A 23,436-nucleotide genomic window follows, 5' to 3' on the forward strand; every position below is an offset into this window, starting at 1 on the left:
ATGGTGATTTTTCTAGACATACTGAGGTAAAGTTTGGTGTTCCACAAGGTTCTGTCTTGGGTCCACTGCTTTTTTCTTTATATATGTTACCTCTGGGTGATATTATTCGTAAACATTGTATTAGTTTCCACTGTTATGCTGATGACACACAGTTGTATGTTTCTGTAAAACCTGATGAGAGACAGCAGCTTAATAGAATTGAGGAATGTGTAAAGGACATTAGACACTGGATGCTTATTAACTTCTTTCTGCTTAACTCTGACAAGACTGAAGTACTTGTACTAGGACCACATACAGCTAGAAGTAAGTTTTCTGATTACACAGTAACTCTGGATGGCCTTTCTGTTTCTTCACGTGCAGCAGTAAAAGACCTCGGGGTGATTATTGACCCCAGTCTTTCATTTGAAACTCACATTGATAACATCACCTGGATAGCTTTCTTTCATCTCAGAAATATTGCTGAGATAAGAAATTTAATGTCACTACACAACACAGAAAAACTAGTTCATGCTTTCATTACCTCCAGGTTGGATTATTGTAATGCCTTACTGTCTGGATGTTCCAATAAGTGCATAAACAAGCTCCAGTTAGTTCAAAATGCAGCAGCAAGAGTCCTTACTAGAACTAGAAAATATGACCACATCACCCCTGTCTTATCCACACTGCACTGGCTCCCAATCAAATTTCGTATTGATTATAAAATACTACTATTGACCTTCAAAGCACTGAATGGTCTCTCACCACAGTACCTGAACGAACTTCTGGTCCTTTATGACCTGCCACACCGACTTAGATCAAAAGGTGCAGGCTATCTGCTGGTACCTCGTATAGTGAAGGCTACATCAGGGGACAGAGCCTTTTCTTACAAGGCCCCACAGTTATGGAACAGCCTTCCAAGTAGTGTTCGGGAATCAGACACAGTCTCAGCATTTAAGTCTAGGCTGAAAACATATCTGTTTAGTCAAGCCTTTTGTTAATGGTGTTTATGAGGTAAAGGTGTAGATCTGGAGGGTCCTCAGACAGAGTGTTTTGGTAAACTGGGCTGTATGGATGCTGTCAGTCCCCCACTCGCTTGCTCACTCGATTTTGTTGACGATGTAGTGGCTGGCTGCTTTATGTCCCAGGGCTCCCTCATGCCTGTGTTACCTTCTGGCTCTCTCCTTTTAGTTATGCTGTCATAGTTAGTTTTGCCGGAGTCCCTGCTTGTAGTCTGCGCAAAATGTACATGTTACATGTCAATCCTGGAATCGAAGTTGGTTCCATATGGACAGTTGAAAGTCATACTTGGAAGACACTCTGGACACTTACAGTAATGCTTTTGTGGCTGATGACTACAGTTGGCTTGCTAACTTTAGGACTGTGGTTGTCATGAACAGTTTTGCACTCAAGTTTCCATTAATGAAGAGTTATAACATCAACAAAAATGACTTCATGTTAAAACTGTTAATGTAATAGTCATGTTGTCTGTTATTGTCCAGGTGAGGATTGGTTCCCTTTTGGTTCTGGCTCCTCTCGAGGTTTCTTCCTCGTGTCATCTGGGGGAGTTTTTCCTTGCCACCATCGCCATGGGCTTACTCATTGGGGATAGATTAGGGATAAAATTGGCTCATGTCTTGGGTCATTCAGATTCTGTAAAGCTGCTTTGGGACAATGTCTGTTGTTAAAAGCGCTATACAAACAAACTTGACTTGATAAATAAAAACTTTGTACAAAATGTCAGACAAAATCATTTACAAGCATAAATTATTTTTGTCAGAATGTAAACAAACTGGTGAAATGACAGTAGTAATTTGTGAAAAATGCTATAATAATTCTTGAAATTTTTTTTAAAAATACGTTCTTACCGTCAAATACTTTCATTCCATATTTTGTTGATTGGTTTGCATTCTTTGGGGGTTTGGTTTTTGAGTAGAGTTTTTATTTTGTCCTTGGTTGGTTCAGTAACACGCTCCGCCATTTTCTTCTATCTTATTTATTTATTTATTTATTTATTTAATTTTTTTGGTGGTTGGCAAACCAACGTAAAGGTGCATTACCACCACCGACTGGGCTGGAGTGTGGAACAGGAGATATTGGGTGGAAAAAAATTATATTCTTTTAGCTATTTTTGTTTCTTTTAAATACTTGATAAAGTGATAGATATCTGACTTGATGTGCTCCACTATTTGGGTTTTTTTTTTCTACTCCTGGTATATGAGCTGATAGCCTAGTAGTAGAGTAGCCAATCAGAGTACGCGATTGCTCATATGCAGTGAATGTGGATAGAATAAATATAGTATATGGCTAAATCCAGAATCCATAAACACTTAGCAAATGTCTCGATTACGTTCATTGTCTTATTAGTTAGTTTCTTTTTCCTTCTTTTTTATCAGACATCTAGTTTTAGGTTTGTTTACCTGACATGTTTCGACATACGTAACTGTCGTCTTCCTCAGAAGAAGACGACAGTTACGTATGTCGAAACATGTCAGGTAAACAAACCTAAAACTAGATGTCTGATAAAAAAGAAGGAAAAAAACCCTAACCATATCTAATATAAGACATGATGAACGTAATCGAGAAATTAAGAATAAGTTACGGAGATAAAAGCATCAAGGAGTTTCGACGCCTAGAAAGACTGACGCGAAAACGGGCACGCTACAGGAACCACCTGAGGTTCAATCTGCGCTGCCGGGATGAAGAAGTCATACCGGCCAGCCTGAATATCAAGAACCCGATTCCAACCAGAAATGCGGAGAAGATGATCAGGAAAGTGCGGATGACTCCTGGTAAAAGAACAAATACGGTGCACAACTGACAAACTCAAAAATATCAACAGTGAACTACACAGGGAGACGGAAACTTTCAAACGCCGGTTTCCCCAGAACAAGGACATGGAAATAGCAATACACGGACATTTGGCAGACATACACGAGCAGGAATTCACCAAGACAAAAACCCGACAAATCCGCAAACTGGACAAACTCATCGCACAGAAAAAGAAGGCGGAACCGGAGCACGCACACATCAACGACAAATGGATCCACAACATATCAAGGTACAAACTCTCACAAGCAGAACGTAGGAAAAGGACTCAACTACGCGGTCACACGAAACAATATACCTCACGATGAATTCATTCTGGCAACTGAATTAGCATGTGAAAAAATACAGGATCAGGGACAAAAAGCAGCACTAAGAAATGCAATAGCTGGCATATTGAAAATGGCCAAACCACCACCCAGCAACATCACCAAACAGGAAGTTAAAGCCATGAGAACATTAGCAAAAAATAAAGACATCACAATCCTCCCAGCAGACAAAGGTAGAACAACAGTTATTATGGACACTGATGAATATGAAAAAAAGATGATGGAATTACTCAGTGACAACGCCTATGAGAAATTAAGAAAAGATCCAACCGAAGACAAGAAGAAGAAACTCAAGGTACTGCTCAAACCGTTACTCGATGAAAATAAAATAGATAAACAGGCATACAATCACCTAGTACCCACAGCCAACGTCATCCCCAGGATTTACGGCACACCAAAAATACACAAACCAGGAACACCATTACGCCCCATAGTAGACAGCATTGGCTCAGTGACATATAACCTATCAAAAGCACTCGCCAAAATAATCAAACCATTACTAGGACTCACAGACCAACACTGCAAAAACTCAAAACAACTGGCAGAAGAACTAAAAAACATCAAAATGCAACAAGACAAAGTTTTCATATCACACGACGTCATATCTCTTTTCACCAGAACACCCACGGAAGCCACCATACAGATAGTACAAGACAGATTAAAAACAGACAGGATGCTCAAGAAACGCACAAACCTTACAGTACAAGACATCACTCAACTCCTTCAATTCATCGCCACATCCACATACTTTCAATTCAGGAATACAATATACAGACAAAAGGAAGGTTTTGCCATGGGAGACCCACTATCGGCCATAATGTACGGCTTTTTCATGGAAGACCTGGAGCAGAAAACACTCACTACAATACCGGCAGAATATAGACCAACACTCTGGAAACATTATGTGGATGATATATTGGAAAAAGTGAAGACGGGACACACTCAACAACTCACCAACCATCTCAACACCATAGACAATACCGGCAACATAAAATTCACACATGAAGAGGAAACGGAGCAGTCAATAGCATTTTTGGACCTTAAAATACAACATGCAGAAGATGGGGACATCAAAATAAAAGTACACAGAAAACCCACACACACCGACCAATATTTAAACTGGACTTCCGAACACCCCATAATGCACAAAATATCAGTAGTTAGAACATTACATGAACGCGCAGCAATAATTACAGATCCACAGGACAAACAACAGGAGGAACAACATATACAACACACTCTGAAGGCATGTCAATATCCACAGTGGGCAATATTCAAAGGGGCAGAACAGGTCAAAAACAATAAAAAACAGAAGAAAGAGAAAAAACAAAGAAACAAACAAGAACACAGGGGAGTAGTAACATTACCATATATCAGAGGAATAATGGAACGCATTCAAAGAGCTATGAGGAAACACAACATTAACACACCTGTAAAACCATGCACAACACTCCATCAGATCCTGGTTCATCCCAAAGACAGAATAAATCCGGATAACAAATGCAACACCATATATGAGATTCCATGCAATAAAACTTGCATCAGAGAGACAGGAAGGAGCTTCACCACAAGGAAAAATGAACATAAGAAAGAGTGCAAAAAGGAGACAGCTACAAGACAAACCCGAACAATAAAAGAAAAGGCACAACAGGAAAATTACAAGTCAGCCATAACAGATCATTGTAAAAGAGAAAATCACATTATGGACTGGGGGAATGCCAGAGTCATCCGCACAGAAGATAATAAACATCAGCGCTGGATCAGGGAGGCCATGAAGATCCGAAAGCGGAGGCCGAGGACCATCAACTGGGATGAGGGAGCATACATATGCTCTCCCATACCTGGAGTGCCATTTTGCAGGGTACGAACAGACAGTAGAAGACGTGACCGACCTGTCAAACCAGACAGGAAGGTCACGCCTTCGGAAACATCAGCTGATAAGATGCGTCACCAACAACATCCAGTGACACTCTGAGGAAGACGACAGTTATGTACGTCGAAACATGTCAGGTAAACAAACCTAAAACTAGATGTCTGATAAAAAAGAAGAAAAAAAAACCTAACTTAGCAAATGGTCTTGAGCTCATCCAGTAATCTCTAAACTGACATTTTTACTGCCTACATGGAGCTTTAATCACTGAGAGTGTAATACTCATTGTTTGGTGGAACACAAAATTACATTCAATGGCTGAAGAAAGTTTATGTAGGGATCAACAAATATCTGTATTTATTTTTCTCGTGGGTCGGTTTCCATCAAATCCCGCGCTTTGATTGGCTGGCAAGCGGGTCCGTATCCAGTTACGGACCCCGGTTACGGATCTCTGGCGACTCGCTCGTTCACAACAACAACAAACGTAGTAGCAATTTTTGTCAACATTTATTTTCACATTTCTCAGGAGAATAGCATTAATTTTACATCATGGATAGCGATAACGACAGTGTTTACAGCAAAAGCGAGTTTTACTACCCTGAGGAAGAAGAAATAAAAGAAAACATTTCAGGAGAAAGCTAAAAACCTGTCACTTGCTAACGCTGAGCAAAAACATGGCTGAATTCTGAATGACTCAGTTTTGTATAAATAGGGGACTACATAGGCGGCAAAATGTAGTTTTTTTCCTGCCATGGAAGTGCACTCGTATACCGAGGAGGAAGCAATTTGCATTACAGCCGTGAATGAGGATTCAAAATGGTGGCTCGCCTCGGCTCGGTTTTCACTTTTGGGCCCTCTCGTTTTCTGTTAGAATTTGGTAAAGAAAAAAATAAATATATTATTTACCAGCTTAAGGTTGATACGTATGGTGAAATACCGTGACCTCAGCTTTGAATACTGACTTCAGCCCAGAGGGCCTCGGTCAGTACTTTCAAGACCTCGGTCATGGTATTTCACGATATGGACCTCCCAGCTGGTAAATAACATGTATTTATTTTTTTCGCGGTCCAAATCCTGCACTCTGATTGGCTGGCGAGTGGGTCAGTATCCTACAGTACCGACCCCAGTTACGGACGTCTGGCGACTCGGTTGTTCACAACAGCAACAAACATAGTAGAATTTTTTGTCAACATTTATCTTTTTTTAATAAGATTTATTTATAAGATTATCAAAAATCTTATACAATTTTGCCAGCATTTCTCAGGAGAATAGCATTAATTTTACAGCCTTGATAGCGATAACAACAGTGTTCACAGTGAAAGCAAGTTTTACTACCCTGAGGAAGAAGAAATACAACCCCAATTCCAAAAAAGTTGGGATGTTGTGTAAGCTGTAAATAAAAACAGAATGCGATAATTTGCAAATCATGGAAATCCTTTATTTCACTGAAAATAGTACAAAGACAACATATCAGATGGTGGAACTGAGAAATGTTATTGTTTTTTGAAAAATATATGCTCATTTTGAATTTAATATCAGCAACACACTTCAAAAAAATTGGGACAGGGGCATGTTTATCACTGTGTTGCATCACCTCTACTTTTAACAACACTCTGTAAACATTTGGGAACTGAGGAGACCAACTGCTGTAGTTTTGAAAGACAAATGTCCCATTCTTGCCTGATATACAGTTTCAGGCTACATCCACACGACAACGGCAACGAGATGTTTTTTTTTTTTTTAATATCGCGTCCACATGGGCAACGGATCAGTAAAATTTCAGGTACATGGCGCTTGCTGAAAACGATGCAATACACATGCCACACCTCTACGTGCGCTGTAAGACGGTCCCATCGGAGACACCAGAACAATAGAAGAAGTAGACGCATGCGCATAAACCCCTTCTTCTGTAGCATTAGCCACATAAAGTTTTGATTATTAATCAGTAGCGTAGAACGAAAGACACAGAAAGAGGAATGAATGGGGGTAGATGGAAGCCGGTACGCCAACATTCTGATATCCTCCAGAATTCTTTAATGATCCGGAATAAATTGAATGCTACATGTTGATGGATTACTTTGTTCTTCTACGCCCTTTTTGAGGAATGTATTGTCGGACTTAAACCAACATCTGAAGAGGTGAGATCGCTCCTTTTTTTTTTCCTATTTTTGCTGGCGGGATTGTTTTTGTTTTTGGAAAGCGCATGGGCGGTGCGCGGTTTGGTACTGCTTCCGCAGTGTTTGGACTAAAGACTCTGCCCTAAGGGCTATTCTCTCTCTCTCTCTCTCTCTCTCTCTCTCTCTCTCTCTCACTTTGCACCATTACACAATAAATATTCACAGTGAAAATATTTTGTAAGCGCGTTTCATGAACCAAGTTATAGAATTTGTTGACAACTCGCATCGAGTTCGTTACACTTCTACCCGGCGTGAAGCACTGACAGTCATGTGGTTGTGACGTCATCGTAAACAAATCTGTTCTACTCATCCAGACGACTTCGCAACAGGGCCGTTGCCAGATTTTTCCACTCTGGAACCCGTTCTCAAAAGATTTCGTTTTGGGGCACCCAAAACGCCGGTGCCGTGTGGACGCCAGGCCGAAACGATAAACAGTTTTATCAGATTCACCTGAATCTGTTGTCGTGTGGACAGGGCCTCAGTTGCTCAAGTTTGGGGTCTCCTTTGTCGTATTTTGCGCTTCATCTTGTGCCAAATGGGGCGGCATGGTGGTGTAGTGGTTAGCGCTGTTGCCTCACAGCAAGAAGGTCTGGGTTCGAGCCCCGTGGCCAGCGAGGGCCTTTCTGTGCAGAGTTTGCATGTTCTCCCCGTGTCCGCGTGGGTTTCCTCCGGGTGCTCCGGTTTCCCCCACAGTCCAAAGACATGCAGGTTAGGTTAACTGGTGACTCTAAATTGACCGTAGGTGTGAATGTGAGTGTGAATGGTTGTCTGTGTCTATGTGTCAGCCCTGTGATGACCTGGCGACTTGTCTAGGGTGTACCCTGCCTTTCGCCCATAGTCAGCTGGGATAGGCTCCAGCTTGCCTGCGACCCTGTAGAACAGGATAAAGCGGCTAGAGATAATGAGATGAGATATTGTGCCAAATGTTTTAAATGGGAGACAGATCTGGACTGCAGGCAGGCCAGTTTAGCACCTGGACTCTTTTACTACAGAGCCATACAGTTTTAATATGTGCAGAAAACAGTTTGGCATTGTCTTGCTGAAAGAAGGAAGGCCTTCCCTGAAAAAGATTTTGTCTGAATGGCAGCATATTGCTTTGAAACGTGTATATATCATTCAGCATTAATGAAACCTTCCCAGATGTACAAGCTACCCATGTCATGTGCACTAATGCACCTTCATACGATCACAGATGCTGGCTTTTGAACTGTGCACTGATAACAAGCCAGATGGTCTCTCTCCTCTTTAGCCTGGAGGACATGATGTCTAGGATTTCTAAAAATAATTTCTAATTTTGATTCGTCAGACCTTGGGACAATTTTCTATTTCGCCTCAGTCCATCATAAAAGAGCTTGGGCCCAGAGAAGGTGGCAGTGTTTCTGGATAGTGTGTATATATGGCTTTAACTTGCATTTGTGGATGCAGTAATGAACTGTTTTCACAGATGATGGTTTTCTGAAGTGTTCCTGAGCCCATACAGTGATTTCCACTACAGACACGTCTGCTTTTAATACAGTGTCACCTGAGGGCCTGAAGATCACAGTCATCCAATGTCAGTTTTCAGCCTTGTTTCTTGCATACAGAGATTTCTCCAGATCCTCTCAACCTTTCAGTGATATTATGTACCATAGATGATGTGATCCCCAAATTCTTTGCAATTTTACATTGAGGAACATTATTCTTAAATTGTTCCGTTAAATTGCACTGTTTGCCCATGCATCTTTCACAGAGTGGTGAACCCCTCCCCATCTTTACTTCTGAGAGACTCTGCCTCTCTGGGATGCTCTTTTTATACCCAATCATGTTACTGACCTGTTGCCAGTTAACCAAATTAGTTTTTTTTTTTTTTTAGCATTACACAATTTTGTCAGTCTTTTGTTGCCCCGTCCCAACTTTTTTGAAATATGTTGCTGACATCAAATTCAAAATGAGCATATATTTTTCAAGAAACAACATTTCTCAGTTTCAACATTTGATATATTGTCTTTATACTATTTTCAATGAAATGTAGGTTTTCCATGTCTTTCAAATCTTCACATTCTGTTATTATTTATGTTTTACACAGTGTCCCAACTTTTTTGGAATTGGGGTTGTAAAAGAAAACATTTCAGGAGAAAGCTAAAAACTGTAATTTGCTAACACTGAGCAAAAACATGGCTGAATCCTGAATGACTCAATTTTGTATAAATAGGGGACTACATAGGCGGCAAAATGTAGTTTTTTTTTCCTTCCATGGAAGTGTACTTGTATACCGAGGAGGAAGCAATTTGCATTACAGCCATGAATGAAGATTCAAAATGGTGGCTCGCCTCGGCGAGTTTTCCCTTTCGGGCGCTCTCGTTTTCTGTTAGAATTTGGTAAAGAAAAAAATAAATGTGTTATTTACCAGTTTAAGGTCGGTCCGTATTGTGAAATACTGTGACCTCGGCCTTGAATACTGGTCAGTACTTTCAAGACCTCGGTCACGGTATTTCACGATACGGACCTCCCAGCTGGTAAATGACATATGTGTAATAGGGAATGGATGATTAGCTATTGGACGTATGTAGGTAGTGTGGTTTTTTTTTAATCATTTTTAAAATTGCCAAATACCTTTTAAATAGTTAATGTATTAAAAAAAATCACAGTGACTTTCAAAAAGTAGCAAAGTACTTACATCATAGGTCCTACTATTAGTAGAGTTGTTTACTCGGTTTCATGCAAGAGATGCAATCAGCTGTACATGGAAAAATACGGGAAGATCAGATGTGCATTTTGTTATGCTCCATCATACTATTAGAATGAAAGGATCCCTCCTTTCCAGTCGTGTGAAACACTAATATTGTTGGACATCACATTCGTGAAAGGCATGCAGTAATGAAGTTAAAGAAATGTGCTGCAGTCCCTGAATATTTGAACCTCATGGATTGAAGGTTGTGCTTTAATCATCTCCTTATTCTGAAAATGAAAGAGGAATTCAATTTAGGTTTCACTTCAATTCCACATGAACATACCTTATGTTTGTCCTACAACTCTAACGTCTATCATGACATTGTTTGGATTCTTGAACCTTTCAGGCAACTAAGTCTAAAAAACCCATCATGCTGCCGGTGACGTTCATGGATGGAACCACGAAAACGCTGCTGACTGACTCAGCCACCACGGCCAAGGAGCTGTGTAACGCGCTGGCAGATAAAATCAGCCTCCGAGATCGCTTCGGCTTCTCCCTGTACATTGCTTTGTTCGACAAGGTATGCTGTTTACGTTTTAGGAGAGGAACGGTATGAAAAAATCATTTTAATGACAGATTTTAAAATAGAAATGGCCTTGTACAAATACAAATTTACTTACCACTTCCCATTTTCAAACAGGACAGCTACAATAGTTAGAATATTAAACTGAACCCTTTAGAATTTTCTATATTTCTGCATAAATATGACCTTAAACATCATCAGATTTTCACACAAGTCCTAAAAGTAGATAAAGAGATAAAGGCAATTAAACAAACGAGAGAAAAATATTATACTTGGTCATTTATTTATTGAGGAAAATGATCCAATATTACATATCTGTGAGTGGCAAAAAATATGTGAACCTCTAGGATTAGCAGTTAATTTGAAGGTGAAATTAGAGTCAGGTGTTTTCAATCAATGGGATGACAATCAGGTGTGAGTGGGCACCCTGTTTTATTTAAAGAACAGGGATCTATCAAAGTCTGATCTTCACAACACGTTTGTGGAAGTGTATCATGGCAAAAACAAAGGAGATTTCTGAGGACCTCAGAAAAAGCGTTGTTGATGCTCATCAGGCTGGAAAAGGTTACAAAACCATCTCTAAAGAGTTTGGACTCCACCAATCCACAGTCAGACAGATTTGTGTACAAATGGAGGAAATTCAAGACCATTGTTACCCTCCCCAGGAGTGGTCGACCAACAAAGATCACTCCAAGAGCAAGGCATGTAATAGTCAGTGAAGTCACAAAGGATCCCAGGGTAACTTCTAAACAACTGAAGGCCTCTCTCACATTGGCTAATGTTCATGGGTTCACCATCAGGAGAACACTGAACAACAATGGTGTGCTTGGCAGGGTTGCAAGGAGAAAGCCACTGCTCTCCAAAAATAACATTGCTGCTCATCTACAGTTTGCTAAAGATCATGTGGACAAGTCAGAAGGCTATTGGAAAAATGTTTTGTAGACGGATGAGACCAAAATAGAACTTTTTGGTTTAAATGAGAAGCGTTATGTTTGGAGAAAGGAAAAGAATGCATTCCAGCATAAGAACCTTATTCCATCTGTGAAACATGATGGTGGTAGTATCATGGTTTGGGCCTGTTTTGCTACATCTAGGCCAGGATGGCTTGTCATCATTGATGGAACAATGAATTCTGAATTATACCAGCGAATTCTAAAGGAAAATGTCAGGACATCTGTCCATGAACTGAATCTCAAGAGAAGGCAGGTCATGCAGCAAGACAACGACCCTAAGCACACAAGTCATTCTACCAAAGAATGGTTAAATAAGAATAAAGTTAATGTTTTGGAATGGCCAAGTCAAAGTCCTGATCTTAATCCAATCGAAATGTTGTGGAAGGACCTGAAGCGAGCAGTTCATGTGAGGAAACCCACCAACATCCCAGAGTTGAAGCTGTTCTGTATGGAGGAATGGGCTAAAATTCCTCCAAGCTGGTGTGCAGGACTGATCAACAGTTACCAGAAACGTTTAGTTGCAGTTATCGCTGCACAAGGGGGTCACACCAGATACTGAAAGCAAAGGTTCACATACTTTTGCCACTCACAGATATGTAATATTGGATCATTTTCCCCAATAAATAAATGACCAAGTATAATATTTTTGTCTCATTTGTTTAACTGGGTTCTCTTTATCTACTTTTAGGACTTGTCTGAAAATCTGATGATGTTTTACGTCCTATTTATGCAGAAATATAGAAAATTCTAAAGGGTTCACAAACGTTCAAGCACCACTGTACTACAGCTTCCAGTTTCCTTTAAAATTTGCAACGTGACAATAAACATTAGCAGGAGGTACAGTGCCAGTGTTTGTATCTTCTAACCCATTATGGGTGAAAATTGTGTTGCTTTCTAAAGCAAAGTACAGTGTATCACAATGATACTATTTAACTGTAATGTTTCAGAATTGTTTTTATGTATTCCCCAACAGTATTTTTTTCTTTGTGCTTATATTTAGCTTAATATTACATCTAAATGCTACATTTTTACATGACGTCAAATCCCTAATGGTCTCTTTTTCCTGATTAATGCTTATTGATTGTAATACAGTATAATGGCATCATAGAACCAAAATAGTACACCTTATAATCAGCATTTAACCTTCAGCCACAAAAAAGAGTAACTACTTACTTGTAGTTATCATGACAACTATTTTTTATATTCAATTTGAAAATCAATCATAAAAAACATTTGAAAATATAGTATGCTGTACACTGGCCACTTTAATAGGAATTTGTTCTTGACTCTAAAATTTCTGTTCTTGGCTGACAGGAGTGGAACCCAATGTGGTCTTCTGCTATTGCATGTTGAAATGCCTTTCTGCTCACCATGGTTGTAAAGAGTGATTTATGAGTTACTGTATCCTTCCTGGCAGCTCAAACCAATCTGGCCATTTTCCTCTGACCTCTCTTATCAACAAGGCGTTTCCACCCACAGAACTGTACCTCACTCAGTGTTTTTTTGTTTTTTGCACCATTCTTTGTAAACTCTAGAGACTGTTGAGTGAAAACCCCAGGAGATCAGTAGTTTCTGAAATACTCAAACAAGTCCATCTGGCACCAACACCCATGCCACAGTGAAAGTCACAGAGATCACACTTTTTCCCATTCTGAAGGTTGAAGTGAACACTAACTGAAGCTCTTGATTTGTATCTGCATGAGTTTATGCACTGTGCTGTTATCAAGGATTTGGATGATTAGATAACTGCATAAAACAGCGGGTGTATGGGTGTTCCTAATAAAGTGGCCAGTGAGTGTGTATGACATGCATTTTATATGCATTAGGCAATACAATCCTCATTATTCCCAAAACTTTAGAAAATGTATTTTAACGGACTTAGTGTAGAGACTAAAAGTTGAGCATGTAATCTATAAACATTGTCAATATGTCTGTAGGTTTCATCTTTAGGCAGTGGTAATGACCACGTGATGGATGCCGTGTCTCAGTGTGAACAGTATGCTAAAGAGCAAGGTGCTCAGGAGCGAAACGCCCCCTGGAGGCTTTTCTTTAGGAAGGAGATCTTTACACCTTGGCACGACCCCACTGAGGATGGAGTGGCTACCAACCTCATCTACCAGCAGATCGTACGCGGGGTCAAGTTCGGAGAATACCGCTGTGACAGGGTACAGACTTTAGTCTCAAATACAAACCTGTTTGAAAGTACAGAGAGGGAAATACTGGAAGTAACAGGATGGGCACTTAGTGAAGAAGAGCACACACTCAGTCTACTGTGTGCAGATGAATAGATGCTTCCTTCACTCAAACTGCCTGGCACAGAGATGTGTGAAGGGAGGAGAGAGAAAATGAATTTTATTTCAAAACTGCCTCAAAAGAAATTCATGTCAAACAAAGCGTTCACAATACCTCTGTTTATGCGAGAAACTCATTCCATGTTGAATGGAAAATGGGAAACAGCCAAAACAAACAGGGTTATAGGTCAGGGCACATTATGCTTTTGTTATCTGGGAAGGTTCGAAATGAAATACTACTGTATTTTTACACCATATTTAGCCAAATTAAGCTTAATTTATTCAATAGGCAGCTTATTAAATGCCTTAACAACCCCTGTTATCTTGTGACTTTCTCCATTATTTTTTTATTACTTCTGCCACTGATTCCCTTCATTTTTCTTCTCCTTTCACGACCCCTTCACCTCTCACTTCTCTCTTTCCTCTGCTGATTTTACAGGATGATCTAGCTGAACTTGCCTCTCAGCAGTACTATGTGGACTATGGCTCTGAGATCCTGGTTGAACGTCTCCTCAGCCTCATTCCTTCCTACGTCCCAGACCGGGAAATCAGCTCTGCCAAGTCAGTGGAGAAATGGGCCCACTTTATCATGGCGGCCCACAAAAAGGTGTGTGAGCATTCAGAAAATTAAACTCATGGCATATACTGGACTGTGCAAATGTTTTCAGCACCCGACAGTTTTTATATAGATTTTGTCCAACAAGTCTGTTTTATGACTTGTTGGACAAAATCTCTGTGTGTGTGTGTGTGTGTGTGTGTGTGTGTGTGTGTGTAATATATAAATTTTTTTTTTTTTTTTTGGGGGGGGGGGTTCTACTGAGAAAAAAACAACTAGGCTTCAGAAAAAAAAACTTGAGGTTTTGTTAAATAAATATTTAGTAAGCTTCTCATAAAATATCATAAAAGCTCTCTGGAACTTCAAGCTCTCCAAGAACCTTGGAACAGCATGTAAGCCAATTATTTTTAGAAAACTGCATAAAGGCGTACTTAAGATGCTTTATTCAGTTTTAAAGGGAATGGCAAATTATGATTTTATGTAATTTTACTGCTCAATATAGTAATTATTTTCATATGTTTGAAGGGATATATACAGTACAGTGTGTGTATGTATATGTGTGTATTATATATATATATATATATATATATATATATATATATATATATATATATATATGTATATATATATATGTGTGTGTGTGTGTGTGTGTGTGTGTGTGTGTGTGTGTGTGTGTAATAAATAAAATACAACCCTGATTCCAAAAAAGTTGGGACAAAGTACAAATTGTAAATAAAAACGGAATGCAATGATGTGCAAGTTTCAAAATTCCATATTTTATTCAGAATAGAACATAGATGATATATCAAATGTTTAAACTGAGAAAATGTATCATTTAAAGAGAAAAATTAGGTGATTTTAAATTTCATGACAACACATCTCAAAGTTGGGAGAAGGCCATGTTTACCACTGTGAGACATCCCCTTTTCTCTTTACAACAGTCTGTAAACGTCTGGGGACTGAGGAGACAAGTTGCTCAAGTTTAGGGATAGGAATGTTAACCCATTCTTGTCTAATGTAGGATTCTAGTTGCTCAACTGTCTTAGGTCTTTTTTGTTGTATCTTCCATTTTATGATGCGCCAAATGTTTTCTATGGGTGAAAGATCTGGACTGCAGGCTGGCCAGTTCAGTACCCGGACCCTTCTACGCAGCCATGATGCTGTAATTGATGCAGTATGTGGTTTGGCATTGTCATGTTGGAAAATGCAAGGTCTTCCCTGAAAGAGACGTTGTCTGGATGGGAGCATATGTTGCTCTAGAACCTGGATATACCTTTCAGCATTGATGGTGTCTTTCCAGATGTGTAAGCTGCCCATGCCACACGCACTAATGCAACCCCATACCATCAGAGATGCAGGCTTCTGAACTGAGCGCTGGTAACAACTTGGGTCGTCCTTCTCCTCTTTAGTCCGAATGACACGGCATCCCTGATTTCCATAAAGAGCTTCAAATTTTGATTCGTCTGACCACAGAACAGTTTTCCACTTTGCCACAGTCCATTTTAAATGAGCCTTGGCCCAGAGAAGACGTCTGCGCTTCTGGATCATGTTTAGATACGGCTTCTTCTTTGAACTATAGAGTTTTAGCTGGCAACGGCAGATGGCACGGTAAATTGTGTTCACAGATAATGTTCTTTGGAAATATTCCTGAGCCCATTTTGTGATTTCCAATACAGAAGCATGCCTGTATGTGATGCGGTGCCGTCTAAGGGCCCGAAGATCACAGGCACCCAGCAGGGCCGTAACTACCATTGAGGACACCGAGGTCATGTACTCGGCATTTTTTTCCTACGGTATTTTTTTTTTCACTCAGAAATGTGAAATTAATATATGATGAAAATCGTTCTGACTTTGATCGGTGGAAAATTCTAAATTCAGCTTGCATCCCCCTGTTCTCATTTGTTTGTCTAAAAATAAAGTCCACATAATCATTTTTAAACGAAGCTGAAATATCCGACATTGGAAACATTTCATATTAGGCAGCCTCGCGATAGTCAGCTAAGCACCACGGGATATACAAGAGTTGAGAAGTGTTCTCATCAAGGTCCGACTCCGCAGCCAGTCAGTTTGTCAATTAGTCGTGGAATCTGAAAATTGACATAAGATGAAGAAGTCTACTACACTAAAACAAACCAAACTCAGCTTTGGAAAGTCAGCAAGTGAGAAGAGAAAAAGAAAGAGGGAAGAAGGTGAGTTAATTTTGCCAGTCACTGACAGTTATGTGCCGGAATGCTTATGATCATTAACAGTGCAATTTTAATTAGCATTTCAAGCAACAACAGTCGAAGCCACTTAGCTAGATAGGATTTTCATTTTCCAGGCGGCACAAACTCTTTTATTCTCTCTCTCGATTTGATTTGGTGCGTTTCAGATCAGAAAAGGCTGGACAGTCGTGACCTGTTGTTTATGAAGTTATTGGGTACTGACGAGACTTGAGCTATTTTGCTAACTTACCAGACTATAGTCTAACATGAACACAAGACACTATTGTTTTGATCATTGGTTGTATTTTCGAACGGAAATGAAAACGGGTAGCAAACTTATTATGTTCACATTTTATTTACAACATGATGTACCACCTCTGACTGCTTTCTGTCAATCATGAACACCCCAGCCGCGTTCACAGCTCCTCCTCCGATCACCAGCTGGAGATGAGCCTCCTCTCGGGAAGTCTTGTCCCGCCCCTCTTATTGACTCCCATCTCCAGTGAGGCTCAGTCTCCGAATGTAGCGTTTTAGTCGGTTTTGTCCAATAACCGTCTAGTATTTTGCTATTGAAAAGGGCATATATTTTTTAAAAAGCAATTGAAGTCCATTCAGGCTCGGCTAGATTGCGTTGTCACTCACTCACTCACTCACTCACTCACTCACTCATTCTCACTCACTCAAACTCTCACACTCTCTCTCTCTCACTCACTCACACACACACACAAAATACTTTTGTGATCGTGCAGTTTTGAAATTGTTAAAATAAACATGTTCACCTACATGTTCATCTTGTTGGGCTTGTGATTTTGACTCGTTTCCAAAATGTATGAAAAGTCACCATATTAGGACATTTTTCTTTTGCCAAATAAGATGTATCGCAATGTTTGACCTCGGTATTTGAAAAATCTTGGTTACGGCCCTGGCACCCAGTATGGTTTTCTGGCCTTGACCCTTACGCACAGAGATTCTTGCAGATTCTCTGAATCTTTTGATGATATTATGCACTGTAGATGATATGTTCAAACTCTTTGCAATTTTACACTGTCAAACTCCTTTCTGATATTGCTCCACTATTTGTCGGCACAAAATTAGGGGGATTAGTGATCCTCTTCCCATCTTTACTTCTGAGAGCCGCTGCCACTCCAAGATGCTCTTTTTATACCCAGTCATGTTAATGACCTATTACCAATTGACCTAATGAGTTGCAATTTCGTCCTCCAGCTGTTCCTTTTTTGTACCTTTAACTTTTCCAGCCTCTTATTGCCCCTGTCCCAACTTTTTTGAGATGTGTTGCTGTCATGAAATTTCAAATGAGCCAATAATTGGCATGAAATTTCAAAATGTCTCACTTTCGACATTTGATATGTTGTCTATGTTCTATTGTGAATACAATATCAGTTTTTGAGATTTGTAAATGATTGCATTCCGTTTTTATTTATAATTTGTACTTTGTCCCAACTCTTTTGGAATCGTGTGTGTGTGTGTGTGTGTGTGTGTGTGTGTGTGTGTGTGTGTATATAATATATGGGTCTGTCTCAGAAACTGGGTACTGTGGGGGTACCCCACTAAATATACCCAGTCAATAAACTATATGGTTTTGAATGGTGATGTTGGTTTTAATTTGAAATAAAATGATGAAAGAAATAATGCAGATATGTTACAATGGTAGCTGGTCTTGTATGAATTTCTGAGCTATAAAATGAGTTGTGGTCTATTTTTTACCGTAGCGTGTTATTTGTGTGTGGGGAAGGACACAGATTAAGAATTTGCATGTGTAGAATGGAATTTTCCACTCCAACAGTTAGAAGTTGATCGTGCTTCCATTTGCGGTCTTTCTGTTACACGAGTGATCTATTCGGACGTTATCACTGAAAAGGTGAGTTTTGACAGTTTTATTTTGTTTTAGTCTTGCAGTATAAGGCAATAGAATGTTTCTTTTTCATCTTACTTTCATATTTCATAGTGTTTGCGTATTTTTGACCAATATTTTGCAACCATGGTCAATTTAGATCGAACTTTTGGTAGACTCTATGGCCAGTCATTTTGCCACGATGATGGATTTGAACATTTGGTCATAATGGGCCACATTATCAGCTTAGTTCTAGGCATTTCATATTGAATAACTTTATTTGACATTAATATTTGATGACCATCGGGCCTAGCTGTGAAGAATTGATATTTATGAGGAATTAGAGAATTTAAAATTTCACACTTTCGTAATACGGAAACGGCCACATGTAATCATTTATTATGACAGTGAGCTTTTAAACCATAAAATGGGAACAAGAATTATTTTATTACAATAGGGTGGCCGACCATTTCATTTCCTTTCAGAAGCGATAATAACAGACAGAGCTGAGAAAAGTTGTAATGGAATTGATCAGGATGAGAAAATGGATCGTTTTGATGGTATGCATTATTGAAAGGGTCATTTTTAATAGTATCACTGATACTGCTTATATTTCACTGTCATTTTGCAAAGTCAGCCCTGTGATGACCTGGCGACTTGTCCAGGCTGTACCCCGCCTTTCGCCCGTAGTCAGCTGGGATAGGCTCCAGCTTGCCTGCGACCCTGTAGAACAGGATAAAGCGGCTAGAGATAATGAGATGAGATGAGATTTTGCAAAGTCCTGTTTCGCCATATCAAATACCCAAAATGTATCATATATTTCATATTTAAGTGAATAATCAATTCAGTCGTCATAACTTGGCATTTTTAACCCAAGCAATCAAAAAGAGGAAATGTATTCAATATTTTTAATCATCCGTGAAGGAGGGGTGTGAAAAATGGCGAGCGGTGGTAATTACATTTTTCACAGAATGCCACTACATCTCATACATGTATTCGCCTACACTCACAGATACTGCCCAACACTCAGACACTCTCTTTCATGCGCTAACAAATGCACACACACATACGCATGCGCATGTAGCCGAGACACTGGTTAGCTTTTGCAAGCACTCATTCAGCATTCGGGGTAAGTTATTTTTTATCGCGGCCAGCGCGAAATGACACCCACACACAATATCATGTATATTCTGTCGGAACATTTTGTTTACTTACCATCTTAGTGAGCAGCGTGGTACCCGTTGTCTCAGCTCCATAATCCATACGCACTCCAACTTCACGCGACAAACAAACATTTCACTCACCTCACTTTCTGTGCATCAGCCATCGGGTCCGGGGGGAAACCAGAGCCTCTCGGAACCTAAGTTCTTATACACTGATCTGGGGCAGTGGAGAGAACGTTTCCACACGGAAGTGTAGGGTTTTGGGGAAATTGTATTGTGCAGCTTTATTTCCAACATGTAAGTCTGTCAAAGTGTTCTGTGTCATTTCTTTTATTTTTAATGTGGGTTGGGGAATATGGTGGTATTTTGTATTGGACTTTAAATGTGTGTTTTAATACTTTTTGTAACATAATTTTTCCTATTGGTTGATTACGGGACCAATCAGCAGTGATGTGGAGTCTGTGAACCCTTTAAAAAGGGCCGGTCTTTTTCATTCTGGGAAGAGAGGGATAGGTGAGCACACGCTTGCTGTGAGGCTGTGTTGCGACAAGTAAGTGCTAAGAAGTGTGTATTTAGAAAATATTGTGTTGTAGTTTGTGATTTTATTTGCCTGATTGAGGCTGGTTTTGTTTTGCGTTTATTCAGTTTTTGGTTTCCTATGTTGTATACTCACTTCTGCACTGTAAATAAATCCGCACCCGTATTCACTATATATTTTCAGTTGCCTAGTTTCATCTTTCTTCATTTTGTTATTGGTGAGGGCCAGTCCTGACGTGAGTTGGGGGGTGGAGAAGCCCCTATCTCACAAGTGGTTTCAGGAGTGGGATAGTGGCGCCTCGGAAGACTCTGAAGAAGACCATAGGCAGACGGGTTCAGCCTAGACGAGGCATGGCGTATCGGCGTCTACCCCAAGATACCCTGGAGGAGGTGACAGCCGAGGAGGAGAAGCATGATGCTGGTGAGGGGACAGAAGGAGCCATTGGTGGAGGAGATGGTGTTCCACAGACACTGGATATGAGCTCGCTGTACAGTCTGCTACAGAAGTCCATCCTGGACCAGCAACGCGAGGCGCACAAGCAGGACATGAGATGGCTCAGCGTCCAGACCCGGCTCAACACTGTGCATGATGAGCTGGAGAGAGAGCGACGAAAGGCAGCAGAGGAGTGGCATCAGCAGCCAGATGATGACGGCACCAGGGCTCCACTACAGCTAAGACCTCAATACAATCCAGCAGCACCAGCATCAGTGCCAGCAGCGCCGAGGCAGCCTCCAGCACAGCAAGCAGCGTCACCTGCAATAGGACCAGCTGCACTGACTCCAGTTGCCTGGACAAGGGCGGCAGTGCCGAAGCTGGAAGAGGGAGATGATATTGAACAATATCTCACAACATTTGAAAGACTTGCCTTGGCCTACAGGTGGCCTAGGGCAGACTGGGCCATCTACCTGGTGCCATATCCGACCCGGGCCCGAGCGGCATACTTCGCAATGGACATGAACGAGGCCATGGATTATGATCAAGTGAAGGCAGCAATCCTCTCCAAGTACGAAATTAATGGTGAGACGTACCGGCAGCATTTTCGCGATCCAGATGTGCGGAGGAGACCCCCCGGGAACTGTACAACCGCCTGATGGACCTATATAAGAATTGGGTGAGACCAGCAGGCAAAACTGTGGAGGAGGTTGGAGAAATCCTCGTGCTTGAGCAGTACCTGCACACCCTAGCTCCTGAAATCCGGGTCTAGGTTAAGGAACACAACCCAGCTACAGGCCAGCAGGCAGCTGAACTCTTGGAGGCGTTCCTGGCAGCTCGACCGGGTCCGAAGGTGTTCCGCAGCCAGAACTACAACTGACCAGCTGGAGGTGGTAAGTCTGGGGTTCCTGGTGGGGGAGTTGGTCCTAGGGGGTTAGGTCAGGTCAGGCCACCGCACCACACCTATACTTCCCCTTACACCCCATCGCCTAGGCCTCCTACACGCCCCTACACTCCACCACCTAGATACCCAGCACCCACAGCTACCACACATTGGCCACCCTTCACATGCCATCACTGTAACAAACCGGGTCACATTGCCAGAGACTGTCCGGGCAGGAAAGCTCAGGGGTCCAGTTTTTTTAATGTCCCTAGACCTGACGGCAAAGCTGATGACACTGTATCCAGAGTGCAGACTATCACTGTGATTGTAAATGACAAGCCAACATTTGCTTTACTAGACACTGGCAGCACACACACTCTAGTCCAACCACACCTAAGTCAGAGGACATAAGTCAGAGGAATTGAGGACAGAACAGCTTAAGGTGTGTTGTGTGAATGGAGAAGAGCATGTGTATCCAGTGGCAGACATTTGTCTTGAGGTTCAGGGGCAAGCCTTTTTGCTGAGGGCAGGCATTGTACAAGGTTTACGGTATCCTGTAGTGTTGGGTCAGGATGTCCTCATTTTGCCTGAGCTGGTGCAGTCAGCAGAGCCTGTGAGCATGGTGGTTACCAGGGCCAGGGCTAAGCAGTCTGCTGAGGAAGAGGCAAAGAAAGCTATTTGTGAGATGATCTATAACCAGTGTGACATTGACCCCCCTGTTGCTACTAGAATGCCTAAGACACGTAGACAAGCCAGACATGCTAAGCTGCAGGGCACAGCAGATAAGGTTGTCAGCCAGTTGCCAAAACCTGTTGAGGAAAAGGATGTGTGGAAGCCTCCCTATAATCTGAGTGACCTGCAGAAAAATGATGACTCGTTGAAGGATGCATTTGCTAAAGTGACAGAGATTGATGGTGTTGAGACTGGTGTGGTTAAGGAGCTAACTGGTGAATATTACTTTGTGAGAGATGGCCTACTGTACCACCAACCTGAAGATGGCAGTGTAGAGCAGGTGGTTGTGCCAAAATGTTTGAGAGAGTGCTCAGTTTGGGACATGATATACCCTGGGCGGGGCATTTGGGTACTGTTAAGACCCTAGAAAGAATTACACAACGCTTTCCCTGGCCAGGGCTCTACACAGACATTCAAAAATACTGTCGCATATGTTCTACCTGTCAACGCACTAGCAAACACAAGGCTAGACCCTTCCCTCTGCGACCACTCCCCATAATAGGTGTTCTGTTTCAGAGGATAGGGATGGACATTGTGGGACCCTTGGAGAGAACCAGGTCAGGGCACAGGTTCATTTTAGTTATGTGCGATTATGCCACACGTTACCCGGAAGCATTCCCCCTTCGAAAGATAACTTCAGGGTCAGTTGCAAGAGCATTGTTGCAACTGATATCACGGGTAGGCATACCACATGAAATTCTAACAGACCAGGGCACTGCATTTCTATCCAGAACACTTAGACAAGTGTATAGTTTGCTGGGGATTAAGGGGATTCGGACTACTCCCTACCACCCTCAGACTGATGGGCTGGTGGAACGTTATAATCAAACCCTCAAGTCGATGTTGAGGAAATTTGTGGCAGAGAACGGCAAAGATTGGGACCAGTGGTTGCCGTACCTCCTTTTCGCCTACAGGGAGGTACCACAGGCTTCCACTGGTTTCTCCCCATTTGAGTTGCTGTATGGGCGCCAGGTCCGGGGCCCATTGGATCTACTCCGTGACGCCTGGGTGACACCAAAGCCCCAGGAGCCAGACAGCGTGCTTTCCTATGTCCTGAAGATACAGGAGAAGATGGGGAAGATGGCCAGCTTAGTGGAGGAGAACATGACTAAGGCCCAGCAGACGCAGGTGCGGTGGTACGACCAGAGGGCGAGGCAGAGGAGCTTTACACCTGGGCAGCAGGTTCTCTTGCTGTTGCCAACCACAGAGAACAACTTGCTGGCCCGCTGGCAAGGTCCCTACACTGTGGTGCGTCAGCTGGGGCCGGTGACCTACGAGGTGGAGATGCCAGGTCGACGAAAGACAAAGCAAGCCTTTCACATCAACCTGCTTAAGGAGTAGCATGTACGGGAGACGCCGCTCAGCCAGCAGCTCCTGGTGCAGGACGTGGAGGGTGATGTGGAACCGCAGGAGCAGTTCTT

The 23,436-nt window shown here is 41.6% G+C and overlaps 1 protein-coding gene across 1 annotated transcript in view; it reads left to right on the top strand.

Annotated features, from left to right (window-relative positions):
- The window catches only part of myo7aa (myosin VIIAa), a 233,156-nt gene that overhangs the window by 140,204 nt on the left and 69,516 nt on the right, over positions 1-23,436 (top strand). Inside the window, exons 28-30 of the mRNA XM_060924322.1 lie at positions 10,235-10,408; positions 13,302-13,529; positions 14,095-14,262. Coding sequence (XP_060780305.1) covers positions 10,235-10,408; positions 13,302-13,529; positions 14,095-14,262 — 570 coding nt within the window. The remainder of the gene's footprint in view (positions 1-10,234; positions 10,409-13,301; positions 13,530-14,094; positions 14,263-23,436) is intronic.

Source organism: Neoarius graeffei, chromosome 6, assembly GCF_027579695.1.
Source record: "Neoarius graeffei isolate fNeoGra1 chromosome 6, fNeoGra1.pri, whole genome shotgun sequence".
Lineage (NCBI taxonomy): Eukaryota > Metazoa > Chordata > Actinopteri > Siluriformes > Ariidae > Neoarius > Neoarius graeffei.